The 17424-nt window shown below is 51.7% G+C and overlaps 1 protein-coding gene across 1 annotated transcript in view; it reads right to left on the bottom strand.

Annotated features, from left to right (window-relative positions):
- PLB1 (phospholipase B1) overlaps positions 1-17424 on the bottom strand; it is a 173436-nt gene that overhangs the window by 9098 nt on the left and 146914 nt on the right. Inside the window, exons 47-58 of the mRNA XM_081253804.1 lie at positions 16489-16554; positions 13173-13233; positions 12314-12372; positions 10288-10355; positions 10057-10100; positions 9740-9839; positions 5807-5858; positions 4784-4864; positions 3323-3388; positions 2687-2781; positions 1410-1491; positions 489-587 (exon numbers count right to left, since the gene is read on the bottom strand). Of these exons, the coding sequence (XP_081109930.1) occupies positions 489-587; positions 1410-1491; positions 2687-2781; positions 3323-3388; positions 4784-4864; positions 5807-5858; positions 9740-9839; positions 10057-10100; positions 10288-10355; positions 12314-12372; positions 13173-13233; positions 16489-16554 (873 nt within the window). The remainder of the gene's footprint in view (positions 1-488; positions 588-1409; positions 1492-2686; positions 2782-3322; positions 3389-4783; positions 4865-5806; positions 5859-9739; positions 9840-10056; positions 10101-10287; positions 10356-12313; positions 12373-13172; positions 13234-16488; positions 16555-17424) is intronic.

Here is a 17424-nt window from a genome sequence, read left to right on the forward strand (position 1 = left end):
AAGGCAAGGGGATTATCTTCCTGGGACAAGGGCACTGCTACCCCCCATCCCGTGGCATCCTGGGCATTTCAACTTTCATCCTTTCAGCTCTGCGGCCAGTTGGCTCAGATGTTGATGGAGAAATTCCCTGGTTTTGGAATTTTTTTAAAAAAGAAATTATAGCCACCTATAGCCCACATCCCTTTTCCTTCAGCATCCCTGCTCCAATGGTTGAAAAAGAATACATCAGGAAGCTTTCCATTTTATCCCAACCCAGCAAATAGCAGGGCCATGTCTGGGGAGCTTGGTCACTGTTAATTTTCACCTTTTCTTTCCAAGTACATCTAAGTTCAAGTTATACTCAGAAAAGGTGGGTGCAGAGGAAAAGCAGAAACAGCAACGCTTTGGGAGCGCTCTTGGAGAGAGATGGTCCAAAAAACCCATGTAGAAAAGGAAGTACATTGCCTAAGATACGGCCTCTGCACCTCCCAGACACGCCCTCAACTTACGTCGTTCAGGGGGACAAGAGTGTTTTGGAAGAAAGGCTGCACAACCACGGCGAAGTCCTCACGCTGCACGTACTGGTAGGAGAGCCTGGAGAGGCCACTCTGGGGATGGGGAGAGAGGCTGCTTAACCGCCTGCAAGGCTGGGCAGACGGTCTGTTCCTGTGGCCTTGGGTGGGTCACGTCAGGGGCAAGGGACTCCAAGGAGCCGCTCTAGTGCCTGAGCATCCATTTAGTCTGCACCAGGTGGGGGCGCCACCCGGCTCTGCCTTGACGTCTGCTTGGACCCAAGGCCTCCCCTGCTCTCACTCCATGAAAAGGTGAATTAGAACACGGGGCCTCAGTTCAAACGGGGAGCGTTTCAACACCAGCTCCTCAAAATGCCTGTGACATTGGGGAATGAGCATCCATGGTCTTTGCATTTCTTAAGTGCCAAAAGGTGGACTGTAAAAGGGATAGACTAGCTGTGCTCATCCTCCAGAAGCTTATCATTCATCTGGGAGATGGAAAAATCAAAACCATGTAGGGCTTTAGGGGCAGTGAAGTGCTGACTGAAATTGCCTGGGGGGTGCTTCGTCGGGGGAAGCTTCTCAGAAGAGGTAAGAAGACAAGCCCTGTGCATGAGATGGATACACTGCGGAAAGGGCCAGGGCACGGGCAGGTCAAGGGAGGCACGGCAAGCACAGAGACAGACGTGAGAAGGTAAAGGAGGGAGGAGCCCGAGGGCAGTGAACACAGCCCCTCTCCCCTCCGGGAGCTGAGACGTGGGCGTTCTCCCCAGCTTCCCTTCTGAGCTTCTCACGCCCCACCCCTGCCTTGGTGTCTGATTCACCTGGACACATATTTCAGGGGCTGTGATCTCAGTAGACCCCTCACTCCAGGAGTAAAGATGGGGGGGTAGGGAGAAGAGGGGGGGACAGGGTCACCTGGAAGTCCCAGTTCACTGTCTTCAGTTCTTGCATCTCCAGGGAGTTCTCCTGGGAGCCTCGGAGGCAGGTGCAGTTGCTCCTGTGAGACAAGGAGTCCTGAGGCTCGGTGCCCCCAGGAGGCTGCCCCCCCCATGGAGGTGTCCCCAAAACACAGCCTTGCTTCCTCTTGGGCCCGGATCACAGACCCATAACTCAGGGGCAGGAGGTCCAGAAGGTGCTTGTTGGGAGAGAAGGTGGAAGGGCTGACACCAGTGCCCGGGTCTCCTGTGGACAGGCTGCCTGTTCCCCTGGCCGCCTGACTGCTCCTTCCCAGGCATGCAGCTCCTGGGGTTTCTCCAGGAGGGCTGGGGTTTGGGGAAGACTGCCAAGGTGACCCAGCCTTTCTTCCTCATGTTCCTGAGGCCTCCCTTCTCTACCTTTGGCTGCTTAAGACTCTCCCACAGGGCTCCAGAGTGAGGGGTCTCTTGGGCAGCACTGGCCACTCCATTCGAGAATAGGAACCAGCTGGTCACCTTCCCAGCGAATCCATTTGACCCCCGATAGGACAGGACTCCTCAGCTCCCTGTAGAATCTGCTCCCCCGCTAACAATGGTCACAGGAACTCTGGGCGAACCTCTGGCCTCAGAAGATGGCAACTTCCTGCAGGGTCACAGCTGAGCTTTAATAAATCCCAGCCCCAGCAGAAATTCTTGCACATTGTACCTTAGCTCCAAGCCTGGCTCTCATGGACAGTCCTATCAAGCACGTTCAAAAAGCTACTATTTCCTGAGCACCTGCCCCACAGCGACCATGTACTTTATTTGCACTTCCGCTAGACCTCACCTCTACCTCCCAAGTGAGGAGTAAGAGGCCCAGAGAGGTTGCGTAGTTTGTACAAGGTCCCACAGCTCCTAAAAGGGCAGAGCCAGGATTTGAGGCCTGATAGAGCTGTCTTGAAAGCGCATTGCCTTGTGCTGCCTCTCAAACGGGAACAAACAACTTGCTGAAGTTGGGGATTGGCATCACAGACAATGTCAGGGGCCCTCACGGGTCATTTGTCTGCCTCACTTTCCAGACAAGCAAACTAGGGTCCAGGGAAATAAAGCGACTTGTGTACAGTAGGCATTCAATAAGGTAGCAGCATTTCTGAATGGTTTTCCAAGCCCCTGGCTAATTGCTGTCGTCTGCTCCCCAGACAAGAAGGTCTGGCTCCGCCTATATCAGTCTCAACCACTGACATCTAAGCCCTGCTCTCCCCAGGTGCCCTCCCCCTGGGGCCACGTACGTCTACTTACTGGGCTGCCAGTGGCATGACACATTTCCCACCTTGGCCCTGGTGCAGGCCAGCCAGCTCCATGACCTCCACCACGTTGACGAAAGCCCTTGGAAGCTGTGGGAAGAAAGGTGGGCTTCAGTAGTCCCCAGGCACCTGTGGGGGGGCACTGGTTACTGCTGGAAAGAGCTTGGGGGATCATCTACAATCTACTTCCTCCTCCCCAACTTTACCAATAAACTGAGGCCCAGAGAGGGAACGTGCCTTAGATTATCCCGTGGAATCTCCTTTATTGGCCCCGCTTTATAGATTGGGAAACCGAGACACAAGGCACTTGCCCAAAGCCACATCGCTAGTAAGCCACAGTACCTGGCTACAAATCAGGCCGATTGGCTCCAGAAGCAAGCTCTTTCTTTGCCACCAAACAGATGCAGTCGGATCCAGTTAGAATCTTCCCCACAGAGGAGCTAGGCAGCTGCCTCCCCCCCACCATCCCATCCAGGGACCTGCTCACGGGGTGGGGTGGGGGGGGTCTGCTTGGCGTGCATCTCACTGAACACAACTCATCTAGATGCACGCAGGGAACAGCCCCTGGGGAGCAGCCTGGTTGCCGCCAGGAAATAGGACCCAGGAGCGTGCTCCCCCTGTGCTGTCTTACCTCCTCATAGAGGATGTCCAGGGCCTGCTGGATGTGCCACACATACTCCCTGGCTGAGTGGGCCTCCTGTGAAGAAGCAAGGGGCTCTCCTCAGCTCCTGGGAGGAGGAGAGTGGCCTGAGGCCAGTACAGGAGGGCACTGCATGGGCTGGGAAGCCCAGCCCTTACTGCTGGTGGACACAGTCTCTTGTAAGAAGTCACCCCTTGACCCCTACTAGGTACCATGAACAATCCCCACCCTGCTCCCGGCTCCTCTAACCCAGACCTGTCAGTGCTGGACCCCACTGCCGCTCCAGTCCCATCCGTTCCCCCGCCTCTCCTTCTCCAACCAGGACAGGGCCCCGGGTGGCCATGCTGTCTCTTTCCTCTGGGCTTTGGTCCGTGCTGGCCCCACTGCCTGGGACCCTTTGCACTGCCTCCCCCTCACTCCCAACCCTGTAACTCAGCTCAAGGGTCTCCTCCCCTGGCCCATCTCCCAACTGGAGGCTGACTTAGCCCCTTCCTAAAACGTAGCTGGAGTTCATCCTGATGGAGGCCCCAGGTCTTTCCACAAAAAGCTGCTCTCAGGATCATAAACCTGACTGTCTGCACGAGGACAGGTATTCTGGGGGTCACTTCTGGCTCCCTGGACCCCAATGAGTGCAGGACACAATGGCATTTAAAACCCCATGGGATTGGGTCGCTTCTGCCTCTGGAGTCTGGGCAGGGAGGGCGAAAGGCCCTGGGTGGGGAGAGGCCGGTTCTCATCCAGAATTTGGTCACTGTCTCTGAGCCAAAGGAATGATAAATGCCTTCTCCCCGCCGCCTGTGACTGTCAAATATTCTACCACAACCTCTGAATTATGGAAGCTGCTTTTTTTTTTCTTCTGGCCAAATAAAATATAGCACATCCTCAACTTAGAACAAGATGTATTCCAAAAGTTATTACTTCCCACAGTTTGTAAGTCTGGACATACTTCCCCTTAGAAACACCATTAGGAGCGGGTTGGGGTCCCGGGCCAGCAGAGGTTGGTTAACGCGTGTTGTCCTTGAAGGGGCAGTAAGCCATCGACCAGGACCAGTTCAACTGACTCAACCCTGTTTATGACATTGTTTGATCCTCCCCCTGCACCTCCCCACCACCAAGAGGCGCCAAGAAAAGTGGGCAGGGACTCCAAGCAGGTGAGGGTGGGGTTCCCTAGTTATCCACTGGATACCAGAGAACAGTATTTGTGTGCCTAAGAGAGGCCGCCTTGGCAGTGCCTGAAGAGTGGGGACATCCAGACACTTCTGGAATCAGGGAACCAATGCAGCGGCCACTCAGCAGTGGGAAAGGCAGGCCTCTCCTGGCATGTGTGAGCTGGGGCTTCCCGGGCAGACTCAGGTGCCCAGGAGAGCCGGCCCGTGTGCCTCCCATGAGGGAGGTCCCGGCCCTGGGCCTGGATGGTGACCTTGGCCAGCAGCTCCCCCTCAGGGCCCCTACCTTGTTCTCGCAGTAATGGCACAAATCGTTGGTCCCAATGAAGATGGTGATGAGCTTCCAGTCTTTCTGTAGGTTGATTTCCTGAGGGGACAGAAGATCCCATTAGGCCTTGGTGGGGGGGGCACGTGCATGTGCCAGACGGCCCCCCAGGTGCCTTTTCCTCTCTTTGTATCACAGTGGAGAGAAGATGCCGAGTGCAGGCTCTCCCGCCCTCACCTTGGTGCTGGGGCAAAGACTCTGCCAGAGAACTGTGTGTGTGTGTGTGCGTGCGTGCGTGCGTGCATGCATGCACACGTGTGTGCTCACTCAGTACAGAGGACCTTTTTCCCTTTGAGATCCTCTTAAGAAACTTGCAGTCCAGGAGGAGGTGGTGTGTATTAACCCACCCCTAAAATGGGATCAAAAGGCCTTCAAAGGAGCCGAGGGCACAAGACACATCTAGAAGCAAAAGCCCAGAGCTGGCCTCTCTTCAGGCCTGGGTCCAGGGAGGGGGGTGGAGGAGGAGCCCCGCGTGGACTGAGAGGTGGGAGGGGGACGGGGCGGCCCCCGGAGGAGCCTGCTTTCCACTCAGCGCCGCCGTAATAGGAGTCCTCCCAGACGCTGAGTTCCAAGGCATAAACACAGAGTGTTTAAAAAAGTGCTGGTGGGGAGGTTTAGAGGGGCCGGGTTAGCGGGAAGGAGGAAGGATTGGAATGAGCAGCCTATTTTTAGAAGCCAAAGTTTACATAATAGGGCTCTGGAAGCCAGCTCCTGGGTAAAGTGGAAAGCTGCCAGAGGCCGAGGCCCCGCTCACCTCCTGCAGCCGGCCCTGGGGGGTGGGGGGAGGGCCTGGGGAGGGGGGCGGCAGAGACCGGCGGCGTCTTGGTGGCAAGGCCTGCTACTCGTGGCTCGTTTGGCCCCTCTTAAAGAGCAGCCAAGAGCCTGAGCTGCAGTGATACAGAGGGGACTCTTTTAGGGTGGCTGGCACCCACCCCAGCTACAGACAGAGCGCCTTCCAGGGCTGGCCCAGGGTCCTGTACTCACCGGGCTGTTCTTCATTCGCTCCATGAGGTCCCGGGCCTGGGCCGGCATGTCCCTGGCGGGGAGGGAAGAGAAGGGGACATTAGGGCTGGCTCCCGAGGGAGGGCCTGGCAAGTAGATGTTTCAGGAAGAAAAATGTTATATAAAGTTCACTCCTTCAGAATGCATTGAAAGGCTTTCAATTCTCAAGAAATCTCAACCTGTTTAAAAATCAAAGATCTGCCATGGACCTTGGAGCCATAATTGATCCTGACACCCTGCCAAGGGCTAATCTGCATCTCACCACCCCCTTCTGCAGGCCTGGTCCTCTGAAGCCACTTCAGGGGGGATCTGCTCGACCTTCCCACCAGGGACATTCCCTTATATTTCATCCAGCTCTTTCGTTGCAGGATGAAACCGAACTGAGCCTGTTCAGTTCTTATTTGGCTGCCTGTTTTAAAAATAACCTTTTGTATATTTGAAAAAATTCATCGTCCCCAATGATCCCTCAGCTTTCTCCTTTCCAGGCTTCACGACTCCTTTAACCTTTACCTCTAAGTCCCACTCTCTGTTCCTTTAATCCTTTTGTTATTCTTCTCTGTAGTTCCTTTGGATTTCCACACCATTCCCCATCTCCTCACTTCTCCCGCTTGCAACAAAGCAGGATGGGGGAGATGAATATGGACAGGGCTACTTCTTCCTTCACCTCCTGGATACCTGCCATGAACGAGGAAGTGAATGCTTCTGGGTAAGAGACAGGTATGTCAATGGAACCTTGCCCAGCAATAAAGGGGAATGAACTAGTGATACACAAAGCAATGGGGATGTACCTCAAAATAATTTTGCTGGGTGGAAGAAGTTAGACAAGAAAAGAGTACATAGCCTGTGGTTCTGTTTCTGTAAAGTTCTAGGAAATTAGAACTAATCTATAGTGATAAGAAAGCAGGTCAGTGGTTACCTGGGGCCCAGAGAGTGGGGAAGAGACAGGAAGGGGTGAGAGGGAGAGATTGATTACAAAGAAATACAGGGAAACTTTTGGAGGTGATGGATATATTTATCATCTTGATTGTGGTAATGGTTTCACAGGTATATGCATATAACAAACTGATCAAATTGTACACTTTTAATATGTACAGTGTACTCGCCAATTACACCTCAATAAACTGTTATTTAAAAAAAGATATGGGGCCTCCCTGGTGGCGCAGTGGTTGAGAGTCCGCCTGCCGATGCAGGGGATACGGGTTCGTGCCCCGGTCTGGGAGGATCCCATATGCCGCGGAGCGGCTGGGCCCGTGAGCCGTGGCCGCTGAGCCTGCGCGTCCGGAGCCTGTGCTCCGCAACGGGAGAGGCCACAACAGTGAGAGGCCCGCATACCGCAAAAAGAAAAAAAAAAAAAAAAAAAAAAAAAGATATGTATGTGAGAAGGGATACAGCCAGTGGAGGCTTCCATGAAAGAAATCATAAAAGCAGTAACTGGTACAGAATGGGCATTTTAAATCTTTGCATGTCCACAATGAGCTGGGCATGTGGCCAAGCGTACATGGTACCATCCCTGCCATGTTTCTCATTAATACACTGAGGACCGTATCTCATATGCTACTGCTATTGATGCGTGTGTCAGAAAGCTATAAAGAAAGCCTGTCCTGGTTAAAGGTGACCACAGAAATCCCTGTAACCTTTTAAGAGGTTCAAGATATGAATAGGGGAATCCATGGGCGATAAGCCCTCCAGAGCACTAGGGGAAGTCAGGAATGCCCTCTTCTCCCCTCTTCCCAGCCATGTTCTTCCCATGCTTCAGGCTCAGCGCAAGCCCTACCTCCCCCATGGGCCTTCTCTAGGGGCTTGTTTATCCACACCTCCTCTGTTTCCTTTTTCAGTGTTGATGTGAAGAGCCATGCTCTGGGAGTTACAGGACCAGGAGTCCCCTTCCAGCTCTGCTACCAATGTGCTGTGGAGCTCACCCAAGTTACTGGATCCTACTAGCCTTGAATTTTTTCATCTTTTAAACAGAGAGCCAAGACTAGATGACTTCTGAGGTCCCTTCCGGGTCTGCAGCTGTTTGTATTTAGCCTGCCCGGTTCACATTTTATACCTTTCTATTCTCTTAGTTGTGCTCCAAAGAACAAAATCATTTCAGTCTGCAACATTGCCATTACACAACATTGTTTTGTTTTCAAAAAATTATATCCTGTTGGTTTAGGCTTCTTAACTAGAAAGCAAGCTCTTTATAGGAAGGCAGTTCACTTTTTGATTCTTTTGTATCTTTTAGTAACCATCTTGGGGCTCAGTCCTTCCCAGCTGTTCAGTGAATTCTTGCTTATTGATGGATGGAAAGGAAGTTCCATCTTGAATAAAACTTTGAAACAAAATACTCTAATAATGACAAACTTTTTTTGCATACATATTATATACTGTACTAAGTGCCTTCCATGGGTGATTGGTCTCATTTAATCCTTGTGACAACTCTGAGAAATAGGTACTATTATTATTCTCATTTATAGATGGGGAAACTCAGAGATACTAAGTGACTTGCCCAAGGTCACACAGCCAGCAAGTCTGGGAGCTGGGATATGGACATAGATGGTCTGACCTCAGGTCTCATTATCCTGGCTGCTCTGCTGTGGTATTTATCTTTCTCTGTAGGTGAACTCATCCTTACCCACACCGTGCTAAATGGCACAGTGCAGATAAGGGAGACGCACAGAACAGTTCTCCAAACTTGCTTACTTCAGCTGACTAATGGCTCGCTCCCCTTTCCCCTAACACGGGACCGCAGAGATACGAACAAGAAGCTGCATATCTCGGCTACTTCCCCTGACACGCTTCCCCAGGCACTCTAGGTGCCTGATGGAGACACCAAGCAGCAGTGAAACAGAAAAAGCAGTTTAAGAGAAGTGAAGCAGAAAGGGGAAAGGGGCTTGAATGTCAACAGACTAAGGAATCAATTCCTGGTTAATGAAGCCTGGGCTCTAAAAAAATAATAATAAAAAGATAATAACAATGGTAATACCAGCAACTAGAGGTTGATATTATGGCCCCATGAAGCCCAATCTTTTGCAGAAAATAATTCTTCCTGCTTATGACGTTGAGGACCTGACATCGCTTCCTGTGGCTCAGAGGCTCAAAGCGAGCGAGCGTGGGGCCCTCCTTACCGCATCTGAAAGGAACTTGCCCTGTAAACAGGGTGAGTCAAGCGGTTCTGTTTCCCTGGTGATCTGAGTGGAGCAACCCTTCTACAAAGCAAAGATCCAGCACGCTCTGTGCAGAAAATCAATGAACTCCGTCAGGCGTTTCAACTTTAATTATCTGGGTTGTTGTCAACCACAGAAATCCAAGTGAAAACAAGCAACTGCCATGTTGTTTTGAGGGCCCTACCATCTAACTCCCTAGTGTCAAACTACGGCTTTTTCAGAGTCAAGGGCTGGAGGTTCAGAGGCAAGGGAGAAGGGAAGGGCGGCCGGCCGTGAGGTCCTGCTCTGTGTCCCCCAGGTGAGAGTCGTCACCTGCACATTCGACCCCAGCCTCCTCTGGGCTGGGAGGTTAGCTGGAATCAGCAGGAGGGCACCCTGCGCCCTGGCCGCATGCCTCCTGTCCAGCCACCCTCAAGGGCTTCTCCCCGCTGCCCTGAGAGGGGCTAACAGCGCAGTGGGCGGAGCAAAGGCTCTGATTCAGCCTGGTCTGATCCTGGCTCCTCCGGTCACTCGCTCTGATAACCTTGGGCCACTCAGGAAACGGTCTAAGCCTCTGTGTCCTCACGCTAGTACCCATCTTGAAGGGTGTAAGGATTACAGGAGATAATCCACGTGAGGGGGCAGCTTAGGGCCAGGCAGCAGAAGTGCTTCGTGCATCACGGCTTACTGTCCGTCTGTGGGCCCCGGTCCCAGACACCACCCTTCTCTCGTCCCCGATCTCTCAGCCTTGCCCTCCTCTGTCCGTCCAGTACCCACGTCCACTCACCGAGCTCTGGCCCCTTCCACTGCTGCATTCAGCCCGGCCGTCTCCTCCCGGGTGCCGGTGGAGAAGCCGAAGATTTGGGGGTTGAACTTCTTCAGAATGTCTTTGAAGAGGGAAGGAGCAGAGAGCACAGGTGAGAGGGAGATGGACGTGCAGTGTTGGGGCACAGGTGTGGGCAGGACGCTTCTGGGTCTTTTCAGGGCAGGCTGACTTCTCTCCTTACAGACAACCTTCTCTTCCCTCCCTCAGGGGAAGCGCCCTGGCCTCAGGGAGGGGTTGTTACGGCCACAGTGATGGTGCCTCTCTGTGTTGCTACTTACTGGGCAGTGTGGTGTGGGTCCCCAAGTCGCCGTCCCCTCCAATGCTGGGGAAGAGAAAGCACATTTGTTAAAATCACAGGTCATCATATTTCTGAGTCAGAACCAGACAGTCTGCCCTGGGGCAGGATTCTCGAGTACCCGGCCTCATCTCTCGAGGGGTGACAGGGAAACACACCACCCACGCTTCTGTGGGGAGCGTCATCAACAGAGATGAGTGGAGAACACCCTCACCTCCAGGAGAGTCCCCTCCAGGATGTGGGGAGGTCACTGGAGTTGCTGGGTCGGGCTCCCACCGCTGTCTGAAAGGCAGAGAGAAGGCTCTAGAGCTGGGCTGGGTCGGGTGCCGGCTGGGGGCACTGGGGAGGGGCCCTCTTGCCCTGGTGTAGCAGCTGGGGCCTGGATTTACGTTTTCTGAAAATGGTACCAGCTTTTCCCCAGGCCACTTAATCTCGGAGTCGTCCTGACTTCCCGATCTTCCACACGCAACCGGTAACCAAGTTGTGGAAGAAGCAAGATTCTTCCTCCCCACCCTCTCTGGCTTGCATCCCTTTCTTCGTGTTCCCTTTGCCATATTTCCAGTTGAGACTCTCATCTCCTCACCGCGGACAGCTCTGGCCTCCACCTGACCCCACGGTCTCCAGCGTCTCTTCCCATCTCACGGGGCTGCCCACCTGCTCTGCCAAGCACACCTGTTCCTTCACGCCTCCCCCCGACTCTGACCTTTCAGTGGGTCTCTCTTACTCACAGGGTCAGAGCCAAACCCCTTCACCAACATTCGGAGCTCACCATGACCTGGTGTCTACTTTCCTTTCCTTGTTCACCGCCTCCTTCCCTGTCCACACAAACCTTCAGGTCTAAATAAGTTGATCTGAAGCATGAGGGCCTTGGACCAGCCTACTACCAGCCACTCCATCCTTTCTGGGAATGCTAAAGTGCCTCCTTTCCAGCCATTAAGTCTCCAGTTCATTCTCTAACACCTTTGTCAATTTCTGCCTCCTCCATAACGCTTTTTCTAAAGGCCTTGTTTTTTAAATAAATGTTTACTGGAGTATAGTTGCTTTCTAAAGGCCCTATCTTAAAAAAAAGAGAGTATTCCTCTTTAAAAATTACAAAAGTAATATGCATTCACTATAACCAGTGAAATGATACAAAGATGTTTTAATTAATAATTTACCCCTACTTTAATCAGCCTGCCTCCTGCTCCGGGTTCTACATCCCCTCCCTCCTCACCCCTTACCCTCACATACACACTACCAGAATCAACTAATGGTTAAGAGCCTGGTGTGTATCCTTCCTTCCACAGCTTTCCCCACGTTCATTCCAAAATTAAAACACACTCACACACATCTGGAGAAGTTGTTCTTTACTGAAATGTATACCTGATTTCACAAATCCTGTTTGTCCCCTATATGACTACATACCTCCGTGCGTGTAAGTTTTTTTTTACTTCCCCAGCTGGACAAGTTTCTAGAAGGTTAAGGCTACGTCTCATACTTATTTTCCCTCTGAATTTCTAGCAGAGTGTCTCACACACAGACAATAGCTAAATGGTTGATTCCTTTAGTGAAGCTGCGCTGTGTGCAGGTATTGGGCGCCCTCTGCCCCCACGAACACATCTTTAAATGGGGTGAGCGGGTGCTGGGCAGTGTGTGGGTAAGACCCACCACCCTAGGAGTCTGGGTGAAGGAAGGAAGGAAGGAGCCTGCCCTGGTAAAGGCAGGCAGACTTGGATAAGTACCTTAACACAGGGGTCCCCAACCCCTGGGCCTCGGACCAGTACTGGTCCGAAGCCTGTTAGGAGCTGGGCCGCACTGCAGGAGGTGAGGGGCGGGCAAGCGAGCGAAGCTTCATCTGCGATTCTCCACCACCACTCATCGCACACGTTACCCCCTGAACCCATCCCCTGCCCCCCTACCCCATCCGTGGAAAAACTGTCTTCCACGACACCTGTCCCTGGTGCCAGAAAGGTTGGGGACCGCTGCCTTAACACACGCAGATGAAATGCTTGGGAACAGTGGGGGAGGGGGGTGGACGGCTTCTATCGGGATGGAGGGGACGCCCCGTGGAAGAGGTGGTATTGAGCCAGGCTGTGGAAGGGCGGAGGGGAGGGCATTCTTGATTGCCTGGTGGTGTTTTGTGGCTGCCTGGCTATGTTTCATTGCCGGACACAAGTATGTTCTCAGCTAAATGCTGAACACAGAGCTGATGTGGAGGAAGAGTTGATTCCGCACAGGGCCTGGCCCAGCTCAGTACTCACAGTCAGCGAGTCACCCAGGGCAGCCACCACTTTGATATCCGCTGGTCGGAGCTCATGGACTAGGGAGACAGGAAGAAAGAGGGATGGTCAGTGGAGGTCTTCCTTTGAAACTATTAACTTGGCGGAGTCTGAGATTCTGTTCTTATCCCACAGGTTCCCATTAAACTTATTTCCAGGGCTTCCCTGGTGGCGCAGTGGTTGAGAGTCCGCCTGCCGATGCAGGGGACACGGGTTCGTGCCCCGGTCTGGGAAGATCCCACATGCCGCGGAGCGGCTAGGACCGTGAGCTATGGTCGCTGAGCCTGCGCGTCCAGAGCCTGTGCTCCGCAACGGGAGAGGCCACAACAGTGAGAGGCCCGCGTACCACACACACACAAAAAAACCAAAACCAAAACAAAAAACTTATTTCCAGCCTAAGGCTTTAGAAAATTTGTATTTTCCATCTATTCAGAGCAACTAAGGCACTGAAGGTAATGGGCTTGACGGCTCTTATCCATCCTGAGAGGAGCCCAATTCTCACTGGAGTGGTCCAGGAAAGTTCCAGCTGGGTGGGGGGTGGGTGGGTCATGAGCACAGGTAGAGAGGACCCCAATCCCTGACTATACCTACCTCACTGGGCAGGGAGGTCTGAAAGGCTGCCATTGGGACTAAGCCGAGAGGAGAAGTGTGGTTTGTGGAGAGCCTGGGAGCCCAGCAGTGCTGCAGCCTAGCTTGTCATGGGCTACCCGGGATCAAGGTCTGCACTGCATGGGAATCAGCAAGACCTGCTCGAGGCTCCCAGGTGTGTTTGTAGGTTCTCCCAACAACCTGACACTTAGCCAGGCCCTTGACTGAAGGGGGTGATGATGTGTATACTCACCTGACATGGGGACACGGTTGGAAGGATTCCACTCCTCACACAGGAAGTCACTGCCCCAGTTCTAAATCAATAGGCGGAAAGACACAACGCCCGACACTCACTGTGCAGGAAGGTTAGCTTCAGCCCAGGAAGAACTAGCTAAGGAATTCTTGGTGGAGGCTGGAATTATGTTACTGTAGGGGATCGTGTGAGGCTAGAGCTGTGAGTTGTGGATGGAGTGAGAGGGGAATCAGAGAGGAGAAAATAGGTCTCTCCCCACCCACCATGCACAAAACACATGATGTGTGGACACACTCATGCACACCCACAGTCTTTCCCACCTCAACTTATCTACACCCTTAAATGGAGCCCACAGTCATCCAAAGCAGGGGAGAAAACAGTGAAGGTGTGCAACAGGTGGTCTCCCAAAGGAACACAGACTTGGATGCCTAATAAGAGGCTCCATGTGGGTTTTGGTGGTGTCGTTTAACATGAAACTAATGGACACTAATTACAATGCTAGGACCAAAACAATAACTACAATATATTTAGGACGGTAATGTGAAATTTTTACAACTGCAAAGTTTCTGCTTTCTGCATATCATTTCTGAATACGTGCATATCATTTCTTTTGGTGTATTTAACTTAATAGCCAACCAATTCCTTGAATGTATATAAATTAATGTCTATAACCTGGATACCTTCAGTCCAATTCTCTTGTCTCTGGAATATAGGGCACACTTGCCAGGCGTTGGAGGAGGGGATGGGGAGGGAAGCAGAGGGCGCAGAAGTTGGGGGAAAGATAGAGTCCCTTCCCTAGTGCAGACACTTGCACGTGCCCAGAGGGGCCTGAGGGACAAGCCCAGGAGGACTGAGTGCACAGTAGGGCTCCACACACAGGTGTTGTCCGGTTGACTGATTCTCTAGGCGTGTGGTTGCCAAAGGCTTTGGGAGCTTGTCTCTTTCATTTGGTCAGATGATGAGGAAGACATGCCTTGTCAAAACACTCCTCTCACAGGGAGCAAGAATGAAACTTCCTTTAAATATTAGTTGCTTAATCTGATGTAATTTAGTTTATTCCAAGGAACTGCTCAGTTCACACGGATGGAGTCCTTCTGTGTGGGAGTTCTACTGAAATCAAGAACACATTTGTGCGCAGATGACAAATATCTGGGGAAGATGCAATTTAAAAAAATTCTATAGCCGTGAGCACTTTAGAAACATGTCAGAGAACTGGTGAGCCAGAGACAAGCCCACCCCATGCAGATGGACAGACCCAGGTTGGAAATGGAGCGCTCTCATCTGTCCCAAGGGAAGAACTGTACTTGGCACCCTACGCCAGGGCACCCGGATCCCCTGCGGGTCTTGTTCAATGCAGATCCTGAGACAGCAGGACTGGTGTGCTGCCTAAGACTCTGCATTTCTAACAAGTTCTCAAGTAATGTTGCTGTTGCCTGTCTGTGGCTAATTTAAATAGCAAGGTGTTTAAAAAAAAGAAACAAATCCCACCCCTTTCTAGGCCTGGGTTTTTAACTCTTCCAGGAACAGAAGCAAAGACACATGAGACTAAGATCCAAGAGGACAAAACCAGAACCACTGTATTCACCAGTGTATACCCAGCACTTTGCACAGTGCCTATGCCATTTAGGCATCCAATAAATATACGCATGTTAGATAAATCAATCAATGCCCAACTGACAAGATGTAGCTGACACTTAAACTCTAATGGATTTTGTCAGTGGTTGGCCTGGGACACGCCTCTGTTGGGCTAACGTGAGCCTGAGCTTCAGCTGGCTTATAAAAGGTCTTTCCTCGGGCTTCCCTGGTGGCGCAGTGGTTGAGAGTCCGCTTGCCGATGCAGGGGACACGGGTTCGTGCCCCGGTCCGGGAAGATCCCACATGCCGCGGAGCAGCTGGGCCCGTGAGCCATGGCCACTAAGCCTGCGCGTCTGGAGCCTGTGCTCCGCAATGGGAGAGGCCCGTGTACCGCAAAAAAAAAAAAAAAAAAAAAAAAAAAAAAAAAGGTCTTTCCTCAATCACTCCTGCTGCTCCAGAATCCATTTTCCACGCTAGTCAGGGAGTCTTTAAAAAGGTGAAATAGATTACATCACCTTCTCCTAGAACCTCCGACAGTTTCCCACAGCGCTCCACCTGAAGTCCAACCTTCTTTCTTAGGGATTCAAATTCTGTGTGATCGGTCCCTCAATAAACCCTCTGGTCTCATAACCTACTCTCTACCTCATTCACACGCCCACAGCCACACTGACTTCTTTCTCTCATCAAATACACCCAACTCAGCCCCACTTCTGAGCCTTTGCACTCCCTGGTCCTGCCTGGGACTCTGGCTCTGGCTCTCCAGATAGCCGGTGTCTTTTCATCATACACATCCCAGCTCAAATCTCTCCTCCTCAGAGAGGCCTGACGTGGTCTGCACAGCTCATCAGAACATGCCACCCTCCCTGCCCCATCTCTTTCCTGCATCAACTTCCTCAGAGCTGTCTTCACTATCTGAAATGATTGTGCTTAGCTGTCTACTGGATGCCTCCTCCGGTAGACTGTAAGCTCCATGAGGGGTGGGACCCATCTGTCTGGTCCACTGCTCTATCTTCCTGAATCAGTGTCTGATACATAGTAGGTGCCCAGTCTGGAATGACCTCTAACTCCTGAGGGCAGGACCACGTGGACACTTCTCTGAACGCCCTCCGGCCCCTCACACAAGACTGGACAAACCATAGGTGCTCATCCGACACTGGTGGTTGACCCCTCGATCTGGTGGCCAACACAAGTGGTCTGGACCAGGCCGGTCCTGCAAGGCCTGGTGTGGTTCAGGGTCCTTCAGGCCATCTTTGCAGTAGCTGTCCCTAAAGCCATGGGCCCTGAATCCTCAGAGCTAGAATGATTGACTTGAACCAAACAAGCCCTGGAGACCCACCTGCATATGTGTCAGCTTCCTGTTGGGCCCAGCCCCCGGAACTGAGGTTCTTCCCACTCAACTACAGGAAATTGACAGTGCATCATACCCACCACCTCCCCCTCATCTCTTCTTGAAAGGCTGAGCTGCCTGATCAGAAATGATGTTTGTGCAAAGGTCAAAGAAAACTGATCCATAGGCGCTTCCTCTAGTTGGTTGCTGACATCACGTAAACACTTGAGAACATGTTAGGACAATCCTGGGACTTTGTGGTTCAGGAGCCTTTTCTTCACATTCCAATTTCCAGTATGTAAGAGGGGTACGTTTCTGATTAAGCTAACTTTCCGAAACCCACACCACACCCTGAGTCGCCGGGAGGTGGAAATGGTTTGTCCCTGAGAGAGACAGACGTGCGTCAGGGGTTACCTCAATGGATGGCTTGGTGGGGTATGTGTAGTTACTGTTCCGGGGGGTTCTCAGGAAGGGTTCATTCTAAGAGAGAAAGAAACCACAGGGAGAGGTTATCTGACAGCCTGGAAGATTGCTTAGGAAACATTAAGTACTAACAGTCCTGTCCTGTAGATTTGTTTAACATGATCTTCTGCATTTAAATAGAAAGAACCGTACAAACATAATTTCATTCATTCCCTAGAGGGTTTTACATAACAGCTTTGACAAAGGATGCATAATAAACGGCCTAAAAAGGGTTCCATACATGTTCTATTCAGGGTTCTGCGCTTTTGTTTTCACCCTGACAATTGAACATCTCCCTAATCCTCAGAATGATTTTCTTTCCTTTGTCATTTCTCTGGCAAGAGATTCACATTATAGCACTTTTTTCTTCACCAAAAAGTGTTATGATCATCAATGTATTTTAATATCTGTTGCTATTATTATTATTTTGCCTCCTTTGAATTATGTATCTTACCCCCTTCGGGTTGGCTTCACATACTCTGGTTGTGTTTTTTTCTCGTGAAACAGCCTCTTCATTCCCTGCTCGCCTATTTATTTTACAGCCAGTTTCACACAAGCCCAGTCAAGAATCCAGGTCTATTCAGTTGTGGGTGATAAGTTAGTCGAAGAAGGAAGTAGACAAAGGAGAAACGGGGGAAAGCAGGTAATGAGAAAATGTGAAAATGACAGTGAAGCAAGAAGAAGTTCATAAGCCAGAGATCAGGCCAAACAGCCCAGGGCTGTCAGCACCTTCATAAGACGTGCTGAGTGGCGTAGAAGGGCCATGGTCTGAAAATTGGGGAATAACATGGGAGTAAGTAGGAAGGACCGGAATGCTGGAGACGAGGTCCTTGCAGAACCGAACCAGGGGTTGAAAGCTGACGGCCCATCTGCTCTATTTTGGCCTGA

Source organism: Mesoplodon bidens (genome assembly GCF_964165515.1).
Source record: "Mesoplodon bidens genome assembly, chromosome: 14".
NCBI lineage: Eukaryota > Metazoa > Chordata > Mammalia > Artiodactyla > Ziphiidae > Mesoplodon > Mesoplodon bidens.